The sequence below is a fragment of the Sphaerodactylus townsendi genome, linkage group LG09, assembly GCF_021028975.2.
Source record: "Sphaerodactylus townsendi isolate TG3544 linkage group LG09, MPM_Stown_v2.3, whole genome shotgun sequence".
Lineage (NCBI taxonomy): Eukaryota > Metazoa > Chordata > Lepidosauria > Squamata > Sphaerodactylidae > Sphaerodactylus > Sphaerodactylus townsendi.
In genome coordinates, this window is record NC_059433.1 from 35,876,895 (window position 1) to 35,901,060 (window position 24,166).

The window sequence follows — 24,166 nt, forward strand, 5'->3', positions numbered from 1 at the left end:
AGTGCCTTCCCCATACTGGTGCCCTACATATGGCGCTGGCAGGAAGATGCCGCTTTCCCAAAAACTTGCTCATGGAGCGAGTTTTGAAAGCAGCATCCCCCCCGTTTTGGGGGGATAGCACAGCGCTGCTGTGCTGCAGCTGTGGCAGCTGTGTGAACAGAGCCCCAGGGATGGTGTTTTTACCATCCTTAGGGTGCTGTTTTTGGGCCGTGCAGAAACTATCAAAGATTAAAATGTTGGGGTGGGTAGATCCAGAAGATTGGGAGGGGGGGATGATAGGAAGATACAAACATTGGGTGGGAGAGGCAGATCTAAAAGTTGGGGGGGAGGAATGGGCAGCTTTCCATTTAATGCCCATTTAATAGACATTTTCTTTTCCTTTTATCTATGTATATCAGCTTATGTTGGTTATGTTTACATTTCTATGAAAAAATAGATTCTGTTATATAGCTATGTGTAACTTGGCAGTGAAACAAACAAGCCAGATGAGGAAGAGGGGGAAAAGAGAAGCAGCAACAATAAGGATATGTTCAACTCTGTACATGTTAAGCAGAAGTCAATTAACCCTGAGACAAATGGAGAAATCTGCACATACTTTGTGATGCTGTAAACAGAAGAAATTGTCCATTCTGTGTACCTTTTCCTTCTAAAATTGTTTCCAGCATGAGGTTTAAAATCTGTGAAATGGGTAGGGATCCTACATTAATCTATTTTATGTGTGCCCACATATTTAGGCATATGAGGTGGGATTATTTTCCTTTTTTCCTTTTGACAAATGGCCTCATGTCATATCACAACTGCTTAAACCTTCAAATTAAATTAATGAAAAACAAAAAACTCTTATAGCATAAGTTAAATTTACCTTTTAAGAAATCTTCCCAAAGTAATTAAACTAATTGTGGGTTTCTTCAGATTCTTCCCGTGGACTTTGCTTTGAACAGAACCGACAAGGTCTTGCTATGGGTAGCCTGCCTTAAGAATTTAGTCTTTTCTGGGGAGGACCTCTTGTTGGGGAATATTTTTGATTGAGATACCTTCTTGCTGCTTTCTTGAAGGTACCTGAGCAGCATAATTATTTTGTAATTTTTAAACTCTAACTAATTTGTTTCTTTCGAGAGAGTCTTTTGGAAAACACTGACTTCCATTCGGTGCTGAGCAAACGGAACCAGGTAGAAGCTGGTGTTTTCCCGGCACTGCTTTTTCCCTGCTCTTACCTCCTCTCGGCTGCTGTTGCTGTACAGAGAACAGGGGGCAGGCTTTCTGGCCTTCATCCCTGGAGACATCGCCATGGCCATGGATGTGTGTCCCCTGGCCTCTGTACAGTGACGGCAGTCAAGAGGAGGTAAGAGGGGGGGAAAGTGGTGGTCCTGTGCAAAGGCGGCCCTGTGGACTGCTGGGGTACCAGGGCCATTCACAGAACGGTGTGCGAATGGCCCCGGGGGGTGCACCGACTGTAACTATGTCGGTGAACCCCCGCTTGCCCGCCAGTGCAGAAAGGGCCTTAGATACAGTGTTATCACCTTTAATGCCACCAAAAAAATAATGTAAACATACAAAACTTCCCCCCCCCTACAAAAATTCCAGAAAATATAAACCCAGTGATTTAAAGGCACAGACATCTGTACAGAAATGCTTCTTGCAATGGAGAGACAATCCACTTTTAACATTCAAAGAAAGGATACAGCTTTGTTTGAATCTAAAAGTTCAATGAAAGTAGAGGGAGAAGAATCATAGTGTCTCTGAATTATCTAAGAAAGATGTCAGAAAAGGGCATTCTGGATACATGATATACTAAAAATGTCAAGAAACATTTGTTTGCTCTCTTGGAGGTCGGTGTCTAAGGTGAGGCAACACAAATTACAAAGAAATGTTCCTGATTAAACAGACCATCAGTCACAGAGTGAGGAAAGAGAATCAAGAGAAATTACTCAAGAAACACATTAGAGGAATGGAAGCTAAAAGGGGGAAAAAACTAACAAACAGAAAACAAAAGATTTCAGATAACAAGATGCTATGCAGAAAAAAAAACTGCCAACAAATAATGCAAGTCATTAAAAGATTCTGTAGTAAACCATTCCTATTGGCCTGTCTCTAAATTAATGGAAATATATACACAGCAATATACACGGTTGCTGCTAATAAACTGCTAGTCAAGTGTTTCCTTAGCAGAAAAACTTTACAGTTTAAAAATAAAAACACTTTGTAAGAAAAAAATAGAAAATATATTTTGAAATAAGCTGATGGTGAGACGTCCAGTGAAGTAACGTCCTAGAAGTAACATCCTAAAAGCAACGATACCTCCAACGATACTCACCTGACCAAGTTGTCAAGAGTGAGCAACCATGCCATTTTGTAGGAAAACTATACTGTGATAGAAAACGAACCCAACTCTCAGGAGGTTAGCTTTGAGGGGTAACGTATGCATTTCCCTTGGACAAGCTCCAGATGGAACCACTCTGAGCCAGAAGGGGACAATCATGAAGAAATAGTTCTCATCAGACTCAGCCATGTCAATACACTGAGCAATCAATGGTAAAAGTAAAAAGACATACTTCAACGGCCCTGACACACTGATCTGAAAAGCATCTTCCAGGGAGTGTGGATCTGCCCTTCCCTTAGGGCAGTACCAGGGTCACTGGGAATTAATTGCCATAGAGAACAAATCTCTACAGTTAGTTTCCAACACTGGCTGGAGATACTTCCCTGCTATTTCCCATTTGTGCTGGGTCTACAGGTCCTGTTCAGCTTGTCCAGTCTGGTCTTCAGTCTATTACTGTAACCCAATCCCCCTTATGCAGTAGGGGCATACTGTCAGGCATGGATAGTGGTCAGAACTACTTGAGGGCAATAATTTAAGAAGGCCCCAAAAGTCTAGAATGGAGTGTTGTCCACTGTCTTTCTTCTGAATAACGAAGTAGCATGAGGAGACCCACTTCCAAGGGAAGCATAGGGTATTTGTAGCATAGAGCCTTGCTCAATAAATAGTGTGGTATCCCTAAAGCCAGTGCCTCAGACTGGAGAAACCAGGTGAGTCTTAGAGGACAAAGAAGACACAGAGAGGAACTCCAGAGAGTAACCCAACTTCAATAACTGTTAAGACCCAGTTTTCAGAGCTTTGATGCTTTGATTTGCTGAAATTCTTGAAGTTTTGAATGTATATGTATATGCATTTGAGGGAATCTGGTCATTGGCCATAATAAATTGAATTGAATATCTGAGGCAATGATGACAAGTTAGAAAGTGTATGTTGAAATTGCTGTGAGCCAGTCCAGTAGCAGAGCCACAACAAACAAATGTCTCATGACTGATGAGTCGCTGGAGTATGGCTCAGACAACACACCAGCGGAAATGCACTTTTCAGCTCCAGAAGTCCCAAAAATTAGGGATGCAGAGGCTGGGAAGGTCAAAACTGGTCAACAGACAGTTAGAAATGCCATGGCCAAGGAGTCTTCATGACTCTGAGCAAGCAGATTAGAAAGGATTACCAGGATGCCATTAATCCTCTTGAGATGAAGGAGGATGAGAAACGTACTCACTTTTTACAACAAACTTCTGCACATTCTTTCAAAAGCAAATGTATATTTTCTGGATCCTTACTTAAATTCATTCATCAACAGTTTGTACTTACATTCTCTTACAGACAAGGTCAAAATGTCAGATTTGTTGTTTAGAGTTACAACTTCAATTCTGCTAATTTAAATACAAAATTCTAAACTGAATGACATCTATCAAAATTCAATATTCAGACATAATAGGAAGATTCCTTTCACTCAGCCTTCCAATTTTAAATAGCACATTGGTTATTTGATTTGTTATGGGTGTGCCTTACTTAGAGATCCTATGCCTCCCTGACAAAGAGCCCCATTCACAGGGTGGGGCTAATCTGCTGATGTGAGCAGCCTGGGGCTGTGCGGTTGGATTTGCTCTCCCCGAGCCAGATGCCTCAGCAGAGGGGCGAATTTGCCGGTGAGCAGCCACTGCAGCCGTCCCAGGCAGTTGAATATGGTTCTGGATGCTGTGCCAGTGTCCCTGCACCCTTTCCACCACTAGCCTTGTGGGGGCAGTCCAGGGGTATGGCCAGAGAACAAACCAATGCTAGTCAGCTTCCACCCCTGTCGGGCAAGCCAGCGCCTGGCTTCTGGATTCATGGCACCTTTTTGGTAGCGTAAATCCAGGAGAGCCACCTGGAGGGCTTTCTGGCATCAGACTTATTTTTGCCTTTTTGGCTTCCCTTGCTGCCAGAAAGTCCTCGTGTGAATGTAAGGACAGTGTGACTATGGCACTATGAACAGGTGCCCCACCATTTGGATGGGATGGTAATTGTGTTAATAGTATTTAATTTGGTCTAAGACCAGCACATAATTACATAAATACATTAAAGCATAAAATATATAGTTTCATGGGATTAAAAGAGTCCAACAATTTTTTAAAATTGAAATATAAAAATATAACTATTAAGATACTTCTTGGGGATGGCTAGCCCCTGATTTCCTCACCAAGCAACAATTATTGCCACTATAAAGCTAACCTCCAAGACCAGCACAAAATTATATAAATACATTAAAACATATATATATATTTTGTCGAAGGCTTTCACGGCCGGAATCACTTGGGTGCTGTGTGGTTTCCGGGCTGTATGGCTGTGTTCTAGCAGCATTCTCTCCTGACGTTTCGCCTGCATCTGTGGCTGGCATCTCTGAAGATGCCAGCCACAGATGCCAGCCACAGATGCAGGCGAAACGTCAGGAGAGAATGCTGCTAGAACACGGCCATACAGCCCGGAAACCACACAGCACCCCAGTGATTCTGGCCATGAAAGCCTTAAACAATACAACTTTAAGTATATTCCAAAGGATATTTCTTGAATTGAATCATAGGCTGATTTAAGATCAATAAAAACTGCATATAAAAATGATGCAAAGTTAGAAGGGTATTTAGACATTAGATGGTCTAAAATTACAATTGATCAAGGGTTGACTGTCCCTCTCTGAAACCTACCTGTTCTTCAGCCAGTCTCTAAACTTACACTGTAAATGTCTGGTGTGTAACTTACTTATAGTGTTGAGTAAGCTAACTGGTCTATAGTTCTATGGCTCTTCTCTATTGTGTTTGTTTCAATCCATTTGTTGGCTTTGGAACAGAAAATATAATAATTACATTTAATTCAGTTCTAGTAATCTAGATTGTGACCTTTCATGTGCTTTTATAATTGTTTTATTTATATTAATGTGTTTTACCACCCTTATATTCTAAGTCGCTTTGAGATCTGCAAGGTGTCTAATAAATATTTTAAATAAGTAAGATTAAAAGCCTTTGTTGTCAAATCATTTAAAGTAAATGAATCAATTCTTCCAATATCCCCTTTCTGTGCCACGTTTTGTCCATGAACACATTATAAAATACTACAAATCTTACGCTTCAGTGCAACCTTGATCAAATATTCATGTGCAACAAATCTACACACACGATTTAATGAGTATGTATTTGTAAGTGCTACAGATTCCACATCCACAACATGTCTGAAAATATACAACCCCCACCCCCACCCCAGGAAGCTGCAAGGTTATACTAAAAAGAAATATTTCCCCAAAAATATTTTAAATGAACTAAAAACAGATGAAGAAGATTTGAACACCTACCATTTTGTTCTCTCTGAACTCCAGCAGCAAGAAGATCAGGCTCACCAAGGCTTATATCATTAAGCCTGGTTCCTAAACATTCTATACATAGATGTTTGCACCATTCTTCTGCTTCAAGCTCTAAAAGAAAGAAAGAAAGAAAGAAAGAAAGAAAGAAAGAAAGAAAGAAAGAAAGAAAGAAAGAAAGAAACCATAAATAAAGGCAGCGTTCAGAGTGTTTAATTCAAAAGAATATGGAACATTGTAACCGTATGTGATTTAAAAACAGTATGTGATTTACAGAGGAGTAATTAAATGGCTTCTCGTTTTAAAGAAAATTAGCACACATACACAGGGTTCAGGCACACACACCACAAACGGCCTCAACTTAATTTATGATTGCTTTTGTTATTCGTGAGTACTTTTTAAATTAACAGTGAGCAAAAAGTATTTACAGTGCTGGAAATCTGGTCACTTGCCCATTAAGGTGTATCATCCTCTGATGATAAATCGCACAATCAATTTTTGTTAGCTACATTTTTTTCTGCAGTTGTGGTGTAGATCACGCTTATGATATTATTAATTTTCCTGCCACCACATTATCCAGTACAGACACTCTCTAAGTGAAATAATCAGTAACAGAAGAGGGAGAAGACACTGAGGTTTTTGAAAAGGTGAGTTAAAAGAAAGCACTGTATTTCTTGCTCATTTTCAGATGGCTATTTTTTCCCATAATGGGCTTTTGAAGAAGTCATATGTTGATGGATTCCATCAAAGGCAGTATAGTTTTTCTAGAATAAGAATATTAGAGTCTAATACATGTTATGTCTCCAGTATATAGTGCCTGGGACAAGCAGTGAAATTGCGTCCCCCTTTCCCACTGAACTGATAACTAAGGTTTTAGGCTCTTTATGTGCTGAGCTGTTTCTTCTCCTCCTAGCCAGCCACAGTGCTTCTTTTTAGCCCTGCCCCCTCCCCATGTGTTTTTTTGCTCTTTCCCCCATTCACCTGCTTTCTGCAGTGCTGAGTGACGATAACGAAAATAGATGGAAGAGTCAGAGAACAATTTTGGAGGCTGGGAGTGCAGCGGTGGCAGGGTGCACTGAGAGCATCTCTCTTGTGCCAGCCAGCCGCTTTGCTCCAGCTCGTCACTCGAATGAATGACTCCCTTTGAAGAATGCCATGTCTTAGCTCATAAATGAACATCCAAAGTATCCAGGCTTGGGAAGGCACCACTGTTTACCTTGCACCTCAAGGTAGAAGAAAAATGCTCCTTTCTTTTCCCTGTAGACACTCTCTGAAAGTTGCAGAATAGAAACTGGAGCTTGGGTGGGAGGAAAGACCATGCAAGGGGCTGCTTTGAAAAGGTTGCTCTGGGCTGGCTCAGGAGAGCAGCAGCCCTGGCAAGCCAGATCAAGCTGTGGACATGCATGGGTCGCTGGCTGGATTGTGGCAAATCATCCACTCACAGAATTCATTGGGGGAGCACTCTCAGCCCAAGGAGCTGGAAAAACTCCTATCACCGTGGAAATCAGAGCCTCAAATCTTCCCCATCTCACAGTAAAATCAGCCTTCCTCTTCCCTTCCTGTATAGCAGCAACAGATAGCAGAGCTGTGGATGGGAAAGGAAACAGGGGGAGGGGGAAGTCTGTTGGGATGATTGAACGTCCCTCTCCTTATTCTCCATCAAATCTGCACCTGCAATGTCATGGAGTCAGCAGATAATAAAAAGTGGCATCTATGAAACTGCTCAGACATGTGAAAAATGTTGTAATTGATCAGTTTAATTCAGTGAAGCACAGACATTTTGGATGTGGAGGAAGTACACTGGCAAGTGTCGCAGTGGGAAATTCCCAAATCAATGGCAGTTTGGGGATGAGAGAAAGGAGAGGAGGGAGCCATGATGTTTGGATTGAGGCATAAAACCAGTCCTGGGGATGTTCCTTTTCTGGCTGCTCTCACCACCCCCAGTACCTGCACACCCTCCTTGCCTCCAGGCACTGCGAGCTTTCTGATCTGATACATGCACTTGGTTGGCACCTAATAGTTTAGCTTTGACTGCTCCTCTTTAAATGTGTGCATTAGTCATGAAGCAGGAGACTGCAGCTGGGTGAACTTGCAAGTCTGTTGGGCTCTGCAGAGAGGGATGTGCAGATAGAAGGAAGAAACTGGCCTTGGCTGCAGCAGACTTCAGTGGCTGGGTTAGTGGTGTGCCTCTGAGCACACCACCTGGCCTGGCCCCCCTCCACTCAGGCTTCTGCTATGGTTGCCTGTCTGTCCTCCAAGCATGGAGGCAGCTGGCTGAAGGCTGGATGTATAGGTGAGGGTTGGCCAGGGTAGCAAGTGAACAAATGGGTGGCAGCCATGGGCAGAGGCTGGTGGATTGGGGTGCAGAAGGAAGAGGAGGTGGTGGCGGCAGGCAGTGAGGCACAGGCTGTGATGCCTTGGGCTACCTTCCTGGCCTGTGGAGAGGAGGAAGGGGGCGGGGGGCCAAATGCACCCCTACATGAGCCAAGCAATTGATGCCTTGGTCTCAAGCCTCCTCATGCCCCCTAGGTATGCCCCCAGGTATGCCACTTCATAGATTACTCAGTTTCACATCGATTTATCTGTCTTGCATTTTCTAGAAGCATTTATTCATCCTAAAAAAAGAAAAAGGAGTATCTATTCCAATTGCTTAATTTGGGGTCAGAAAAAGTAAATCTCGTAGATCAGACTGATTGAAAACCTGAATGATGGTGTGTGTGTACTTTCATCTTTTTCGTGAGACAGTTTAGTGACTTGACCTGAATTTCTCATACTACATACAATTATTAGGTATTTTCATGCATCAAGCTTATGCTGTACTTAAACCTATTTTGTAACATTTATATTAACATCCGATCAGAATTTACATAGATAAGAATGCAGAAGGGAAGAATTTATAATGCTAACAAGTATTCTGGTAAATGTAGGGCCCTTTCCGCATGGGTGCAGGTGACGGCACAGCCTTCGCACAGGCTGTGCCGTCCCCAAATGCCTTACCTTTGTCTCCTGGCTTCTGGTGCATTGCAGAGGCCAGGGGACACTCCTTACCATGACCTGAGCGATAGCTCTGGAGTCGCAGGCCAGGGGTGTGTGTCCCCTGGCCTCTCCAATGCACCGGAAGCCAGGAGATGAAGGTAAGGTGTTTGGGGAAGGTGGGGGGGGGGTGATGCCTTCCACCTGCTGACGTTTGTATGGCAGCGGGTGGAAGAAGCCATTGATGAAAAACCTCACTCCTGGAGTGAACTTCAACAGTGGCGTCTTTGCGCCACTTGGGTGTTGCAAGCACGGCGCTGCTGCATTGCAGCAGCACCTTCTTTGTAAATGCCACCCCAGGGATGGCGTTTTTAGTGTCCCTGGGGCGCTGTTATCCGCCCGTGCGGAAACAGCCTAGGTTTTAATTTTGATTACAAACCTGATGGAAGCAAGAACCACCAAAAATGTATGTTAAGAAAACTTGCATTACCATAATTATTTCACTGACATAGTTTACACCGGTTGTGGGACTAGATCTTGCAATCTGAGCCTCACCTTTCTGGATTATTAACACCAAATCAAAAAGAGTGAGGCACAGGCTGTGATGCCTTGGGCAACATGTTCACAACGTATGAATTCTTAGGATCACTTTACACACAGTCACTCAGGGACTTCAAAAACAAAATTATGCTGGCATGTGTTCAACTATCTACAGATCTGGAAAAATGGGAGTTTTCTGCTTCCCCTCTGATTGCAGCTCACTGAGCATCCCCAAATATTGTTGCTGGGAGTTAGCTGACTCAGGGGAAGGGGAAGTCTGCAAAAGGAGAGTGAAGGGGAGAATCTGTATGGTTGAATACATGGCTGTATTCATGGCTGTAATCCATATAACACCCTTGCAAAATAGTCTACTCTTTCACCTTCATTTTCAGGGATTTTGTTTAGGGTGCGGGTCAAACATACTAGTAGCCCCATTACAGAAACCTTTGTATGGTCCACTACTTATCATGCTTTTGAAAGCAGGGATTCAGGTTACAGTCATCTAAGATTTTGTGGGGAAAGAAGAAGAACTGGATGAAAAATTTTCACTGATTCATAAGGAAAAATTTGAAATATTCCTTGAAGCAGACTGTGACTCCTTACACAATCATATGAAGTTAATCTGGTTAGACCACTGGTCCATCTAGCTCAGTAGCGGCTCCTATATTCTCTTCAAGAAGTCATGTTAACAGAATGTATTTCGGATCTTAGGCATGTAAATTATGTGATATATAACAGAAATACAGCCCCATCCCATGGAGATCTGTCTTACATTTAAAGCATCATGGCAGTCAATTATATAAGTCTGCAATATACACCCTGGTTAAAGTTTGCAAATCTGTTTTCAACAGCTTGCATTGACCTTGTAATTTACGACAGCTAAAAATGTATAATCTATAGCCGTTAACAATTTCCACAAATTGATAAAAGTTATTATGGTTGGTTCTCATTTGATTATGGCTGGTTCTCATTTCATCACATGCATGAAAAATACAGTCTAAAACACAGCAAAATCCTTCTAAGTCCACTGAATTTATGTAACTCTGCTTATGCCCTGACCTGAATGGCACAGGCTAGTCTGATTTTGTCAGATCTCTGAAGCTAAGTGGGGTTAGCACTTGGATGGGAGACACCAAGGGATACCAGGGTCGCTATGCAGATGAAATAAAAATATTGTGACCTGTTGCCTATGCACTCAATTTCCAAGTGTGAATATACTTCAAGAACAGGATAAAGTGGGCTCTACTTTACAAATCACAATAACAATGCAATCTTAAATAGAATTCCATCCTTTCAAGTCGACTAAAATCAATAGGCTTAGATGGGTGGAACTCTCTATTGTTTGTTCGTCCTTTAGTGATAGCATAAGATTTGGGCAGCCCAATTCAAAACCTGTGGCATCCTGGGATTGTGCTGCTGCCGCCCTGCACCACTACCTTCAGAGGGATGTAAGAAGCTAGTGAAAGTTTTCAGGGGACGTAAGAAGCTAGTAAAAAAGAAAAATTCCTTTGTCGCCTGAAACTCCTCCACTGAATGAAACAGTTACACCACACTTTTGGATGTCATAACTCCAAGGCCCAGGTACTGTTTTCCCAGCAGCAAAGCCCAGGTAGAAGCTGACTAATGTCTGCTCAATCCCCAGGAATGGCCCCAGAATGCCTCGAGTCACACCAACATCCTCCTGGATGCCAACACAGGTCCGAAGGCCATCCTCCCTTCCAGGTCACTCACCACCGAGATCTGCGACATCTGTCTGCCTCCATTTGCCCACCCTGCTGGTGCATATGCGTAGTGGGGTGGGCAAATGCACTGGTGTGAACTCATGCTGGCTACGTAGACTCATTCATCCCCTCCCCCTTTGGATTGGGCTGTCAGTTTGTTTTGTCAAGAACTGCAAAACATAATGACATAAGTAAAGCGATAGACCTGATTTAAAATATCCAGAGCTTGAAAACACAATTTGGCATGAGACAGAATTTTTCCTCTTCATGGATTCACTTGTCCCCTTTTTGCATTTGAATGACAAACCAGTATAGATCCTTTGCAAAGCTATTTTTAAAAACTGAAATGACAAAAACAAACTTTCATCAAAGGAGAACACCTATCAATGTAAAATTAATGATTTCTAACATTTTTGTACCACTAGGTATTTGTCTACCTTCTCTATCCCAATATGGTGTGGGAAGATTATCCCAATGGAAAAATGAACAGATTTCTGAGGAGGTTTTTTGCTAGGGTTACCAGCTCTCTTTGTGGGTAGATGTGTGGCCCTTCCCGCTCAGTTATACCTTCCCCAATAAAACTCCAAACACCTTTTTTAAGTGGATAAGTAAACAGGCCATAGCCAAAGAATTTCATTAACAGAAAGCATAGGAAACAGATGGAGCAGCATGGTGGGGTGATCCAAACCTCTGGGCAGCACTAGTGCTGCCCCTGAGGGTGAACAGAATTCCTCAGCCCAGCTGCTGGAGGAATAAACCAAGCGAAAGATTGGTTTATTGAGACAAAGTCCAGACCGGCAAAGTGCCCATGGCTGGAGGCCCCCTCCAACTTATGATAAGGGCGCAAGCTTCTAAGCCCCCCACGGGGTATCCCTACCTTGAGTTTGCTCCACCCCCACCTCTTAAGGAGGTGTACAACACAGGGAAGCTCCCCCAGCTCCCCTTTCCAGCAGATCATCCCCCATGCGCAACCCGCCGATGGCTATGACAATAACAACGTTATAATCTTCACAACATAAAAGGGACAGGTGGGCGGGAAAAGCCTCCGTGTCCCGGCTCCGAATGGGGCCTGGCCACGAGGCAGGGCCTTTTATATTCAATTGACGAGCTCTCGTGCTATGCGAGAGCCCGTCCGAGACTTTGACGGGCTGCCCTTCCCTTCCCAGGGCAAGCCAGCCTTGTCGGATCCTCTGCGCATGCGCCCGAACCAGCGCACATGCACAGAGCAGTGCCTGGAGCTGGCCACCCACCCAGCCCGGCAAATGGGCTCGCTGCCAGGCCCCTTCTCCCGCAATGGCGGCCGCAGTAAGGTGCAGCCGCACTTTTTCCCAGGAGAAGCAATAATGAGGGGTACACCACTTTTTGTTCTTACTGATGTGAAGCACAGTGATGTGGAGTGAGCCTATTTTCAACCCTGGGTGCTTTTTTGTCTTAAAAAAAGTAAACTGTAAGGTATTTGGGGACACTTGTGTTCTATTACTACTGAACAGATGATAGCATCCAAAGAGGACAAAGTTGAACTGTCATTTTTCATTTATGGTGCCCAAAAATGGACAACTGGGGTATATAATTCATCCCAAGGGTATTATTATGGTTAACTCTGCTTCTTTTGGGAGAGGAAGGTAAAACCCAAACAGGAATGCCTTGGATTAATCTTTGTGTTTGATTTCTGCTTAATTATTAATAACCACTGTACCATGAAACATTGTGGAAGAGAGTCTAGGTATCAGAACAATAAATGTCAAGGTACATATTAGTAGCAACAAGAATCCTCAAAATCCTCTACTGCAACTTTATTTAGGCATTCTGTTTTGCTAATTTTGAGGTATAAAAGGTAAGGTGAGATGAGACCAGCAGCCCCATTTTGCACTGCTTTTCTTGTACCAGAAATGTCAGTTATAGACAAACATGGCTGATAACACAAAGCCAAAGTGTCCCTTCCCCTGAGTTTCCAGTTAGCTTTCAAATAATATGCCATTGCTATTATTTTAGGTAGCTAGATACACTGCAGATATCTGACACATAGCATAAAACCTTAACTCCACATGGTACTGTAGCACTAGTCCTGTTTGCTATAGGTATAGATTATTATGTGAAACAAAACTGAAACATTCCATATTCATATACCAAGGACCTCTGTTGCAAAAGCTTCTATTGCATTCAGCATGTTAACTGATGCAAATGTTCACCACCTTGGACTAGTGATAAATATTCTGATTTTCCAAAGATACTATTGCATCAGCTGTCTACAAATTTTGCCTCATGTAGTCAGTACAATTTTTGCTGAAGGAAGCAGAATATTTCCATTGCATAAATAAAATATGGTTTTACACATTGATAATCAGAATTTTTGCTGAAACTCTCTCACTATTTGAAACTGCAAAGCTCCTTAAGTCAAGAGGAAAAGTAATAATGCTCCTTCAGCATAAAACTAATGACAGTCCATGAATCACTGTGAAGAGGAAGCAACTCATACAATCAGAGTTAAATGCACAAAGTGTACAGTACCCACAAGCAGGCACTTCTGTGCTTATCTAAGAAATATTTTTAATTATTTGGACAATTTAACGCAAAGCTTAGAAAGGGCAAGGAAATGACAAACAATAATTTTCTCGGTTTTTTCCCCTTTACTGCTTTGTGATAGAACAACATTTTCAAGAAATCTCATTTCTTCTGCTGAATCACAATGCAGCAAAATTGATGTGAAGTTGCCATAAAGCATACTGCTAGAAAGAACTGTTAGAAACATCTCTATATGTCCCTCTTTCCATTAACAGGCCCTTTCCACACATGTAGAATAATGCACTTTAAATCCACTTTCAATGCACTTTGCAGCTGAATTTTACTGTGTGAAATAGCAAAATCCACTTGCAAACAATTATGAAAATGAATTGAAAGTGCATTATTCTGCATGTGGGGAAGGGGCCTGACTGCCTATTATTGCAAAGGGGGGCAAGTCATACTACCATTGGATAGATCTATTCAGCAATCATTTTGAAAAAGCAGGGAAGTTATCTATAGAAACAGCATAGAAGTTAACTTAAGACTAACTGCTTGTTTTCTAACAGTGAGGCCCTACACCAGGGGTCCCCAAACTACGGCCCGGGGGCCAAATGTGGCCCCCTGAAGGCATTTATCTGGCCCGCCAGGCATGGCGGTGATGGCTCCATTCATGTGCAGTGGGGGCTCGAGGGAGAGGAGGAACCGGCCCCAACGGCTGTTGATTGCAATTACATGATGGCACCCCCAAATCTCCATGAATTTTCTGACCCAGAGTTGGAAACCTTACATGTGCAAACGCCTGCTCCGCCCTTCCCTCTCTGCTACTCCATGTGTTGCTCTCAGGCTTTCTGTTCCGCCTCACTCCCATTGGCATCAGCCAGGCTGGTGAATCGCTCGCTGGCTGCTAGGGAGGAAAGAACCCAGGAAGATACCTGATCCTGGGTTAGATGGAATGCTTCATTGGGAAAGTTCTGCTTTTTTTTTTTACAGGGGAAGGTATTCCACAGCCTCCCCAACAATATTTGGAGCCCACCCCGTACTTGACCATACTTTGGTCACTGTTCTAAAAATAGACCATGACAGAAAGGCTGAAAGGTGAAATCAAACATTTTACAATCATTTGTGCATAGGAATTTGTTCATAGTTTTTTTTAGTCCGGCCCTCCAACAGTCTGAGGGACAGTGAACTGGCCCCCTGTTTAAAAAGTTTGGGGACCCCTGCCCTACACAGTTACCTCCTTCCAAGTCTACTGGCAGACAAACAAGAATGATGCCAGTTGCAGACCACATTTAAGGACAGCCCCAACCACAGTCCGAGGTGGCCGGGGACAGCACTGCTGCTGCCCACCCCCTCCAGAGGGCTTTCCATCAGTGCAGGCAGGCAGAAAAAAACAAAAAATCTCCCTGGCTGACTGAAAGCCATCCAATGGGGGAAAACAGAGTTACGCCAACCAAAAGGTGGAGTACGCCCATCTTCCTGGCTGCTGGTGTTCCCAGAGCCAAAGCTCAGTGGGAGCTAACTAATGTCAGCTCTGCCTCCAGGATCACCCCAGGACTGCCCCCACTTGTGTTGGGGTCCACATTAGGGTGACACAACTCTGGAATAGACAGATGGAAGTGGGTCAGGTGCCAGGGAGCTCCGTTGAACTCACCTGACTTCCTGTTTGCCCTCCTGACTGGCGTAAGTGCCACTTACACCAGCCAGGAGAGTAAACATGTAAGCACAAGCCTGATCTGACTCCAGTGGCCATTCAGCCCCCCCCCCCCCAATCTGGATTGGGCTATTACAAGCATAATTAAACAAAGTCATCCATATTTCACAATTTTTACATCCGCTTCCAGGGTTTTGTTTTTGTTTTTTGCTGCGATTGGAAAGTGGTATGGAAGGTTGGACAGTAGGGGTCCATTTTCCTTCCACATAATGACGTAGTTTTCAGTAAAATATTCAGGATGAGTTTATTTACCTATTTCATATCTCACCTGGTCCCCAACAGTAACCCAAAGTGGTTTACATCAGTCTTCTTTTTCTCCATTTTATCCTCACCAACAAATCTGTGAGGTAAGGTAGCCAGAAAATATTAGACTAGCCCAACATCATTCGGTAAGCTTCCATCCCAGGTTAGGATATATTTATTGCAAATAAATTAATTAAAAACCATGACATCTATTTGCAATAGGTGAATACATAGTTAAGACAACCTGCTGATTGTATCACCTGGTTCAGTTATACAGGTTAGTTCATAAGCCATGAGTATATACTGCTGTGTTCCTTTACAGATCTTCTTCAACAACAGTTTTTATGCTGTGCTTTGGGGGAACTGGAGTTCCCTGGTAGCATATTAGGGGATATGCTCAATGTATACATGAGAAACTGGTCTAGAATCTTTTGCAAAACACAGGAATTTCATGGCAAATATCAATTAAGCTCAGTGAATGCAGGCCATTGGAAAAAATTGTTTTACAAAACTTCGTTTATATAAAAACCTTTTATATAAAATATTTTTTGAGGATATTTATGTACCCAAATCATACAGAGCATGTATATTTCCCTAGATACTAATTTTAAATGACACAAACAAATGAATAGAATGTTTGCTCATCTGATTCCACTTAAATCTTCAGAATAAAAATTATGAGGGGGGATTTTTTTTAGAGGTGATTCATATTCTACCTTGTATTTTCTTTGAGTAATAGATCAAAACATTTTAAAAGCATGATTAATTTTCTCTCAAATAGTTGTAGTTGCAATGAAAATATTTACATTGGTTCTTCAAACATCAAATCATGCATTGCACATTTTATATTCCAATGTTACAAACTGTTGTACCAGGAAATGAATATTGATGATGGGGAATAACTATTATGTTCTGTGAAACACCACCTAGTTGGCTTCCACTAACTCATTATTCTCCATCTTAATTAACATAAAAGCTAATACATTTTTGTGTTGCTCTCAGACTTGCAGCGACTTATGCCTTTCAAACAGGGAATGCAAGTGAAAGAAGAAGAGGGGTACAGTGCTCAAGAACTGCTGTCATTTTATATTTTCAAATGGAGGGACTCTGTTTTTGTCTTTTATCCCAGGTACCCCTGGGGAATCACGAAATCTGTTTTTCATCTACTACTATGTAAATAACCTTGCAACTATTCCTAGTTGGTCTTCATTTTTGAAAAAAAAATGTCTGGGTTCTGCCACCATATCTTGAAATGTTTCTCTGTCTCTTCTTCTCTACCCCTTTGTGTTAACATCCAGCCTGATAGAGAGCCCTCTGGAAGATAGTTCCACTTGGCCCTTGGGGTTAGCACTGCAATGAGGTTAAGCTGATACTGTTTTTCCAGAGCAAGAATATGGCACAAATGTCACCAAAAAACATTTTATACAAACATGATTTCGATAACTAAACTACAGGGAAACCCACCAATGGAAGGTGAATTGATAAAACAAATATATAACCTTTCACCAGTTAATCTCAGAAGCACAGAGAATCAGTTCCTTTAATAAATTTATCCTCTTATATAACCCTCTTCCCCTGCAGGATTCATGATTTGTTGCTTGGAAGTACAATTTTATCTGGGAGGACTGGGTAGGTCTTTCTTGTCATGCCCACCTCAATGCTGGGGCATACTGCCCATAGGGACTGGGGGGTGTCAAATGACCCTGAGTGCAATGGGGGGTGCAAAATTGCCCCACCCCCTCCTTCCCATGCCGACCTGGCTCTGAAGTGTTGGCATGGGGGACATGCCTAAAGACAGAGCAGTGCCCATCCAAGCCGCCTCCTTCCCTCCCTAAGTCCTTGGGGGCAGGGTTTGGGGGCGGCTCAGGTGGGCACCATGGTGGCAGGCTACCTCCTAGGCTGCTTGCTGCAGCGCCCTGCCCCCCACCTCCCTTCAGGCTGGCTTCTGCCCTTCCCAGGGCCTGGGATGTGCAGGAGGCAGCCTGCAGGGAGGTGGGGGATTTGGCTCGGATGGGCGCTGCCCAGGAGCCAGCCTGCTACTGCGGTGCCCATCTGAGCGACCCCTGCCACTGAGTCCCACCCCAAGCTCTGCCCCCAAGCACAGGGGGGAGGGGGTTGCCCGGAGCAGGTGTTGTCCCTGAGCACCATTTCCCCCTGATACACCTCTGCCAATGTCCTCTGTGAAAAATCCTAATAAAGCTGGAGGAGAAGGAAAAGGATTGAGACACTGAGAATGAGCTAGCAGGAAAAAAAAATCTTCTGGTTCATTGTTGCAGCCCATTCTTAATTTACACAAAATAGCATGGTAACAATGTTAATACTCGGTGATGCTTTGCATTTTCAAAAGCACCCTTTTCCCCAAGTATAAAGTAGTAAGGCTTTTGAGGGGTACAAATGTTTTAAAATACCTATTTGATGCTATTTACTGACTCACTGTACAGCGACTTTAGCACCAGTAAAAAACAACATTCTTTTCTTGCTGACTGTATAATTCTAGCAAGATAGTGTGATAATATTCCAAAGTCAACAGGTCTGACTATATAGTGACATTGTAGCCAATAATAAACCAACATCATTGTGTGATGGGTGTGCGTGGAGGAGAGGGCAGAACATGTCCTTTTTTCCTCCCTGTCCTAAAAAAAAAGATTGAAATGAGGCCACAAGCATTGCCTTCTGTCTGAAAAAGGCAGGAAGGGAATTAATCTTTATTGCTGTGATGGAATGAAAAAAACCCCACCAAAATATTAAATGAATTGCCATGGTAATATGTATGTTACTGGCCTAACAGGGGTAAGGGTTTTATTGAAGGGAATCTCCACCAGCTGCTAAAAGTGTAACAGCACACATATGGTTTTAAAAGTAGCAAAGGGGAATGAACACTCACATTGGCAGCAAGAGGGGCCAAGAGGAGATCTTTTAGACTGTATAATACGGGGAAGGAATTCTGGCAATGAAAATTCCACAGAGTAATGCAAAAGGAGTCAGAATTGAGTTTTAAGCGTTTTATATAAATTTGTTTCAAAAAAATACACACACACACAGGTAAGGCACAAGAGCACATACATTCAAGTTCCTGGTATATAAAAAGGTTTTAAAGATAGGTTGGATGATTAGAAATGGAGGGTTTTCAGGGGTTGAATTCAAGCTGAAAGAGAGATCTTGCTTAGAAGGCAAAAGGATTTCTGGAAATGACCAGCATCTAGATCCAGGCTGAAGGACGATATCGTGTCTCCAAACTGACCAGACCAAAGGGAGAATTTACAGGCTAGTAATGTGTGGAGCAAAACTATTTGCAGGTGAGACTATAAACTTTTATAAGGTGGGTTGTTCCTTGGTGGGAAAGGAACCAATCACACTAAGTTTCACATCTTTGCTGGGTTTGGGGGTGCTGAGGTAATTAGTCAGCTCATCTACTGCTAAACCTGGGACAATGGGGCCAAAATTGCTTTGTTAAGCTAAACGAGGAAACGCTGAAAGGCTTCCATGCAGATTAACTCTTGAGAGTAACTGCCCAAGTTATTCAGATTTGAAAGAGAAATTAGATCAGGATAAGGTAAGTGGTTTTAGGAGAGTCATGACAAAGGGAAGGAAATGCAAAGGAACAACTATTTGTGCTGACTTGGGTTCCCAGAAGAGATAGGAAGTGCAGTATTTGATAGCAAGTTGGCTTTCCCTTTCCATATTCTTTGTCTTTAACAGTATCTTTTCAAGGTGTGGTAGTCAAGCATGCCCTCCAACAAAATGAGACCTCCAGGTTGTGCAGGAGTAACTCATCCTCTTGATTAGATTTTGTAAAGCAGACCTGTGACCTTTGGACATGCTGCTACCTGCATAGAGAAGTGTATGACAACTGGCTTCTGCCAATATGATTTTTGAAGAAAATATTATGGCAATAATAATATGGGGGGTGATCAGGGCCGTAACATGTATGTCTCCCATTTGTATGCCCATGCCATTTTGAGACCCACTGAAAACCTATGCCTTTCTTACTTCAACTAATTCTGAATAACAGGAATTGGATGATGCCTTCCTGGGGTAGATAACCAAACTTTCAGAAAGGAAAGGAGTAATAGTAATGGGAGATTTCAATTATCCTGATATTTGCTGGGAGTCAAACTCCGCCAAAACTATAAGGTCCAAAAAATTCCTCATTTGTCTTGAAGCCAATTTCATGGTCCAGAAGGTAGAAGAGGCAACAAGGTGTTCAACTATTTTATATCTGCTCCTAACCAACAATGAAAACTTGTATTGCCGAAGGCTTTCACAGGCGGAATCACTGGGGTGCTGTGTGGTTTCCGGGCTGTATGGCTGTGTTCTAGCAGCATTCTCTCCTGACATTTTGCCTGCATCTGTGGCTGGCATCTTCAGAGGATCTGATAGTAGGAAAGGAAAGCAAGTGGAGTATATATACCTGTGAGTAAAGGTCAATAGGTGAGGGCATCTGAATAGGAGTGGCATGGCAAGTGATTAACAATGAAGTGCAGCATGTGAGTAACAATGGAGATAGCAAGGTCAAAAGTTGAGACATCTGAAAAGAACTGTCTGGCCTTTGTTCCCTTTGATTGTCTATAGTCATCCTGTGCTTGTGTGGAGCTGATTAGTCACTGTCTTGACTCTAGTGTTTTTCAAAACTGACAGCCAAATTCTGTTCATTTTCATGGTTTCTTCTTTTCTGTTGAAATTGTCCATGTGCTTGTAGATTTCAGTGGCTTGGTTAATGAGGTGGAAGTGGTAGGATCCTTAGGTGGGAGTGATCATGTTCTCCTGCAGTTTATTACACAGTGGAAAGTAGATATCAAGCATAGTCAGACAGGCATTCTAGACTTTAAGAAAGCTAATTTCAGTAAACTTAGGAAGCTAGTAGATGTAATTCTGTGGTTAAGAATACTAAAAGAGAAGGGAGTGTATGATGGATGGGAGTTTCTTAAAAGTGAGATCCTGAAGGCAGAATTTCAAACAGTTCTAATGAGGCGGAAAAATGGAAGGTGTCTAAGGAAACCAGGATGGAAGTCTAAAGAACTTTCAGCTGAGCTGAGATTGAAAAGGGACATATACAAGAAATGGAAAAGGGGGGAAATCACCAAAGAGGAATTCAAACAAATAGCCAGGCCAAGTAGGGAGAAAGTCAGAAAAGCTAAAGCTCAGAATGAGCTCAGGCTTGCCAGAGAGGTGAAAAACAATAAAAAAGACTTTTTTGGTTACGTACATAACAAAAGGAAGAAAAAAAATGATAGGGTCACTGCATGGAAAAGATGGCAAAATGCTGACAGGGGAAGGAGAAAAAACAGAACTGAACATCTTCTTCACCTTGGTCTTTTCCCAAAAGGAGCATAGATACAGTAGGGGAAATCCATCACAGAATAAAGAGGTAATAGAGGAATATCTGGTTACTTAAAATGAATTCAAATCTCAAGGGCCAGATGAACTACATCCCAGGTTATTTAAAGAACTGGCAAAAGTAATCTCAGAATCACTTGAGATAATCTTTGAGAACTCCTGGAGAACAGGAGAAGTCCCAGCAGACTGGATGAGGACTAATTTTGTACCAACATTAAAAAAAAGGGGGGGGGAGAAGGGCCAAACAATTATTGCACAGTCAGCCTGACACCAATACCAGGAAAAATTCTAGAGCACATCCTTACACAGATTAGTGGGGTTCCACAGGGTTCTATCCTTGGCCCAGTGCTATTCAATATTTTTATCAATTACTTGGATGATGGAATAGAGGGCATGCTAATAAATCTGCAGATGATACCAAATTAGGAGGGGTAGCTAATACCCCAGAGGACAGAGTCAGAATTTAAAATGGCCTGGACAGATTATAGAGCTGTGCTAAAACTAACAAAATGAATTTCAACAGAGATAAATGTAAGATACTACTACTACACTTAAGCAGAAAAAATGAAAAGCACAGATACAGGGTGGGTGACACCTGGCTTGACAACAGTACCTGTAAAAGGGATCTGGGAGTCTTAGGGCCTTTCCACACTACAGGTTTGTTCTAGAACAATTATTTGGGACAGTTCCGTTTTCTGCAAGTTTTCCACACTCTCTAGCTCAGTGTCACGTATCAGTTTGGTTCACTTTCCGATTTGTCCCATATCTGACTGTTTACCTCACTTTTTCCCTGCTCCTGGATGTATGTACAACTTTTTCAAAAAACATGGTTTTAGTCCGGATGTGCCTAGCTAGTGTGGAAAAAACTGGTGACTGTTCCACTTTTAAGATGCCTGCCTCAGCGGTGACGCAATTCATCCCAGCCAATTCATCCCAGCTAGTAAAATGGCGATGCGCGCACAGATTTTTAGTTTCGATTTCCTCTCACTTGGCTTTTACAGCTCCTTGCGTTCGGTCACGCTTCCCATTACCTCTGCATAGTGAGAACAAGAGATCTCAAGCACTCGTCGGATGGCAGGAAGGGAACACGGCTCATTGTTATACCGTTTAATCAGGGGAGGCTGTCCATAAGAGGCAGAGAGCCCCCCTTTGGATGCAACCAGCGTGTACTTCGGACATGCTCTTGTAGAAGGAAGGGGATTCTCTGCTACGGGGGGGGGGGTTATCTACATACTATTGGCACTTTCCTTTTAAAAACAATCTATCAGCTTGGCCAAACCCATGGAAAAGAGCACATCCTTGTAATTGATAGAGACGGAAGTCTTCCTGACTCAGCTCCAGCTTTAGGGTATGAACTGGCAGTGAAACATGTTCCCTATATTAGATGAAACACTGGGGTAAGAATTGGGAGGGTTATATTTATTTCTTCATTTGGGGTAGATCAGAATCACCGAGACAGCTAATAACCCCAGTGATCCCAGGGGGAGGCTGTCCATAAGAGGCAGAGAGCCCCTCCCTTTGGATGCAACCAGCGTGTACTTCGGAGATGCTCTTCTGGGGAGGGGGGAGGATCCGGGCATGACAAGCTAGGGGCTAGAATAGAAGGGAGGGTAGATCAGAATCACCAAGATAGTTAATAACTCCAGTGAAGTGAGAATACTACAGTTTGTTTTTAAAGTGCAGGCACCACCTCTGTATTCTGTTGTGCAACTCTGTATTCTGTTATTTTCATTAGTCTTGCATCAGATAAAATTTCATCTCAGAAAAAAAGCCAGGTCTTTGTTGCTTTTTCCAAAAACACATTCCAGCCAAGGATGTCTTGTGCTCAGTTGTGGAGAGCCACTCCATTGTAAATTAAAAAGAACTCTGTACTTGCTTCTGGATTGCCAACAGATCTGCTGGAAAATGTCCTTTTTTTAAAAAAAAGTCAAGGCTTAATGTGTGGGAATACGGAGCACAAGTGCACGATAGCCAATTGGAAGGAAGGTTTCTAAGATCTCCTTATAACCCTGCGAGAAAGCACGGGACAACGGTAGCTAATAGGGAAACAGGAGTGTCATCTTCTCATTGCCATGTTACGTGGCAACGTGTTCGAAAAGTGCCCGCCCCAAGCAGTGCACGACGGCCAATCAGGACATCGAGGACAATTCCATTGTGCGATAGTGTGGAAATGTCGGCTTTCTGGAATCAGATGTGGAACCGGATACCTGCCATAGAATGTGGTTCAAGTGGTAAGAAAAAATCTGCGACAAAAAGTTTCAGTTGCTGCTCCACATAGCATTAATCCTCATCTGCTGTACATTTTTTGCCAGTGTGGAAAGGCCCTTAGTAAACTGAACATGAGTTAGCAGTGTGATGCAGCAGCCAAGAAAGCCAATGCAATTCTGGGCTGCATCAATAGGAGTATAGTGTCTAGATCGAGGGATGTAATAGTACCTCCCTATTCTGCACTGGTCATACTTCACCTGGAATACTGTGTCCAATTCAACATTAGGAAGAATTTCCTGACAGTAAGGGTTGTTCAACAATGGAATACATTGCCTCAGGCCCCTTCCACACATGCAGAATAATGCATTTTAATCCACTTTCAACACACTTTGAAGCTGTGAGGAATAGCAAAATCTACTTGCAAACAATTGTTAATGTGGATTGAAAGTGTATTATTCTGCATGTGCGGAAGGGGTCTCAGAGTGTGGCAGAGTCCCTTTCTTTGGAGATTTTTAAACAGAGGCTGAATGGCCAAGTGTCAGGAGCACTTTGATTGTGTATTCATGCATGGCAAGGGGTTGGACTTGATGGTCCTTGTGTTCTCTTCCAACTCTATGGCTGCTTCCACATTTAATGACGCTAGGGGTTTTGGTTGGCGTTACATTTTGGCGCCGACCCAAACCACCAGGGACCTATTAATAGCGAGCGGTCCCGGGAGCGACAGGAAAAGGAACAGGGGAAGATCTCGTTGCCCCGAGCGATGTATCTTCCACTGTGACCTGTTTGTATCATCGGTAGAGGCCAGGGGACTTACGCCCTCTGTAGCGACCGGCTCTCCGGAGTTGTAGGGCAGGGGGCATGTAGACACCGGCGGCTTAGCGCCGGAAGGTCACAGGGAAGGTAAGTCGATCGGGAAAGGGGGGAGGGATGGCACCTTTTAGCCACTGCTGTTCGCACAGCAGTGGCTGGAAGCCGCCGTTTTCCAAAAACCTCGCTCGGGGAGAGAGGTGGGAAAATGGCAGCTTCGCGCGGCTGGGGAGGAGCAAGGGCGGCACGGCTACAAAGCAGCTGCGCCCTCCCATGCGAACAGCTCCCTAGGGACGGCGTTTTTGCCATCCCTACGGCGCTGTATACGGCCCGTGTGGAAAGGGCCTATGATTCTAGTGCAGGGGTAGGGAACCTGCGGCTCTCCAGATGTTCAGGAACTACAATTCCCATCAGCCTCTGTCAATTGGCCATGCTGGTAGGGGCTGATGGGAATTGTAGTTCCTGAACATCTGGAGAGC

General features: G+C 43.2%; 1 protein-coding gene across 3 annotated transcripts in view; it reads right to left on the reverse strand.

Moving 5' to 3' along the window:
- DOK6 (docking protein 6) overlaps window positions 1-24,166 on the reverse strand; it is a 280,829-nt gene that overhangs the window by 110,221 nt on the left and 146,442 nt on the right. For all 3 annotated transcript variants that reach the window (XR_007245411.1, XM_048507351.1, XM_048507353.1), the window contains exon 4: window positions 5,640-5,759. Coding sequence is in view for 2 of the 3 variants with exons in the window: in XM_048507351.1 (XP_048363308.1) it covers window positions 5,640-5,759 (120 nt within the window). In the remaining variant the exon portion in view is untranslated. The remainder of the gene's footprint in view (window positions 1-5,639; window positions 5,760-24,166) is intronic.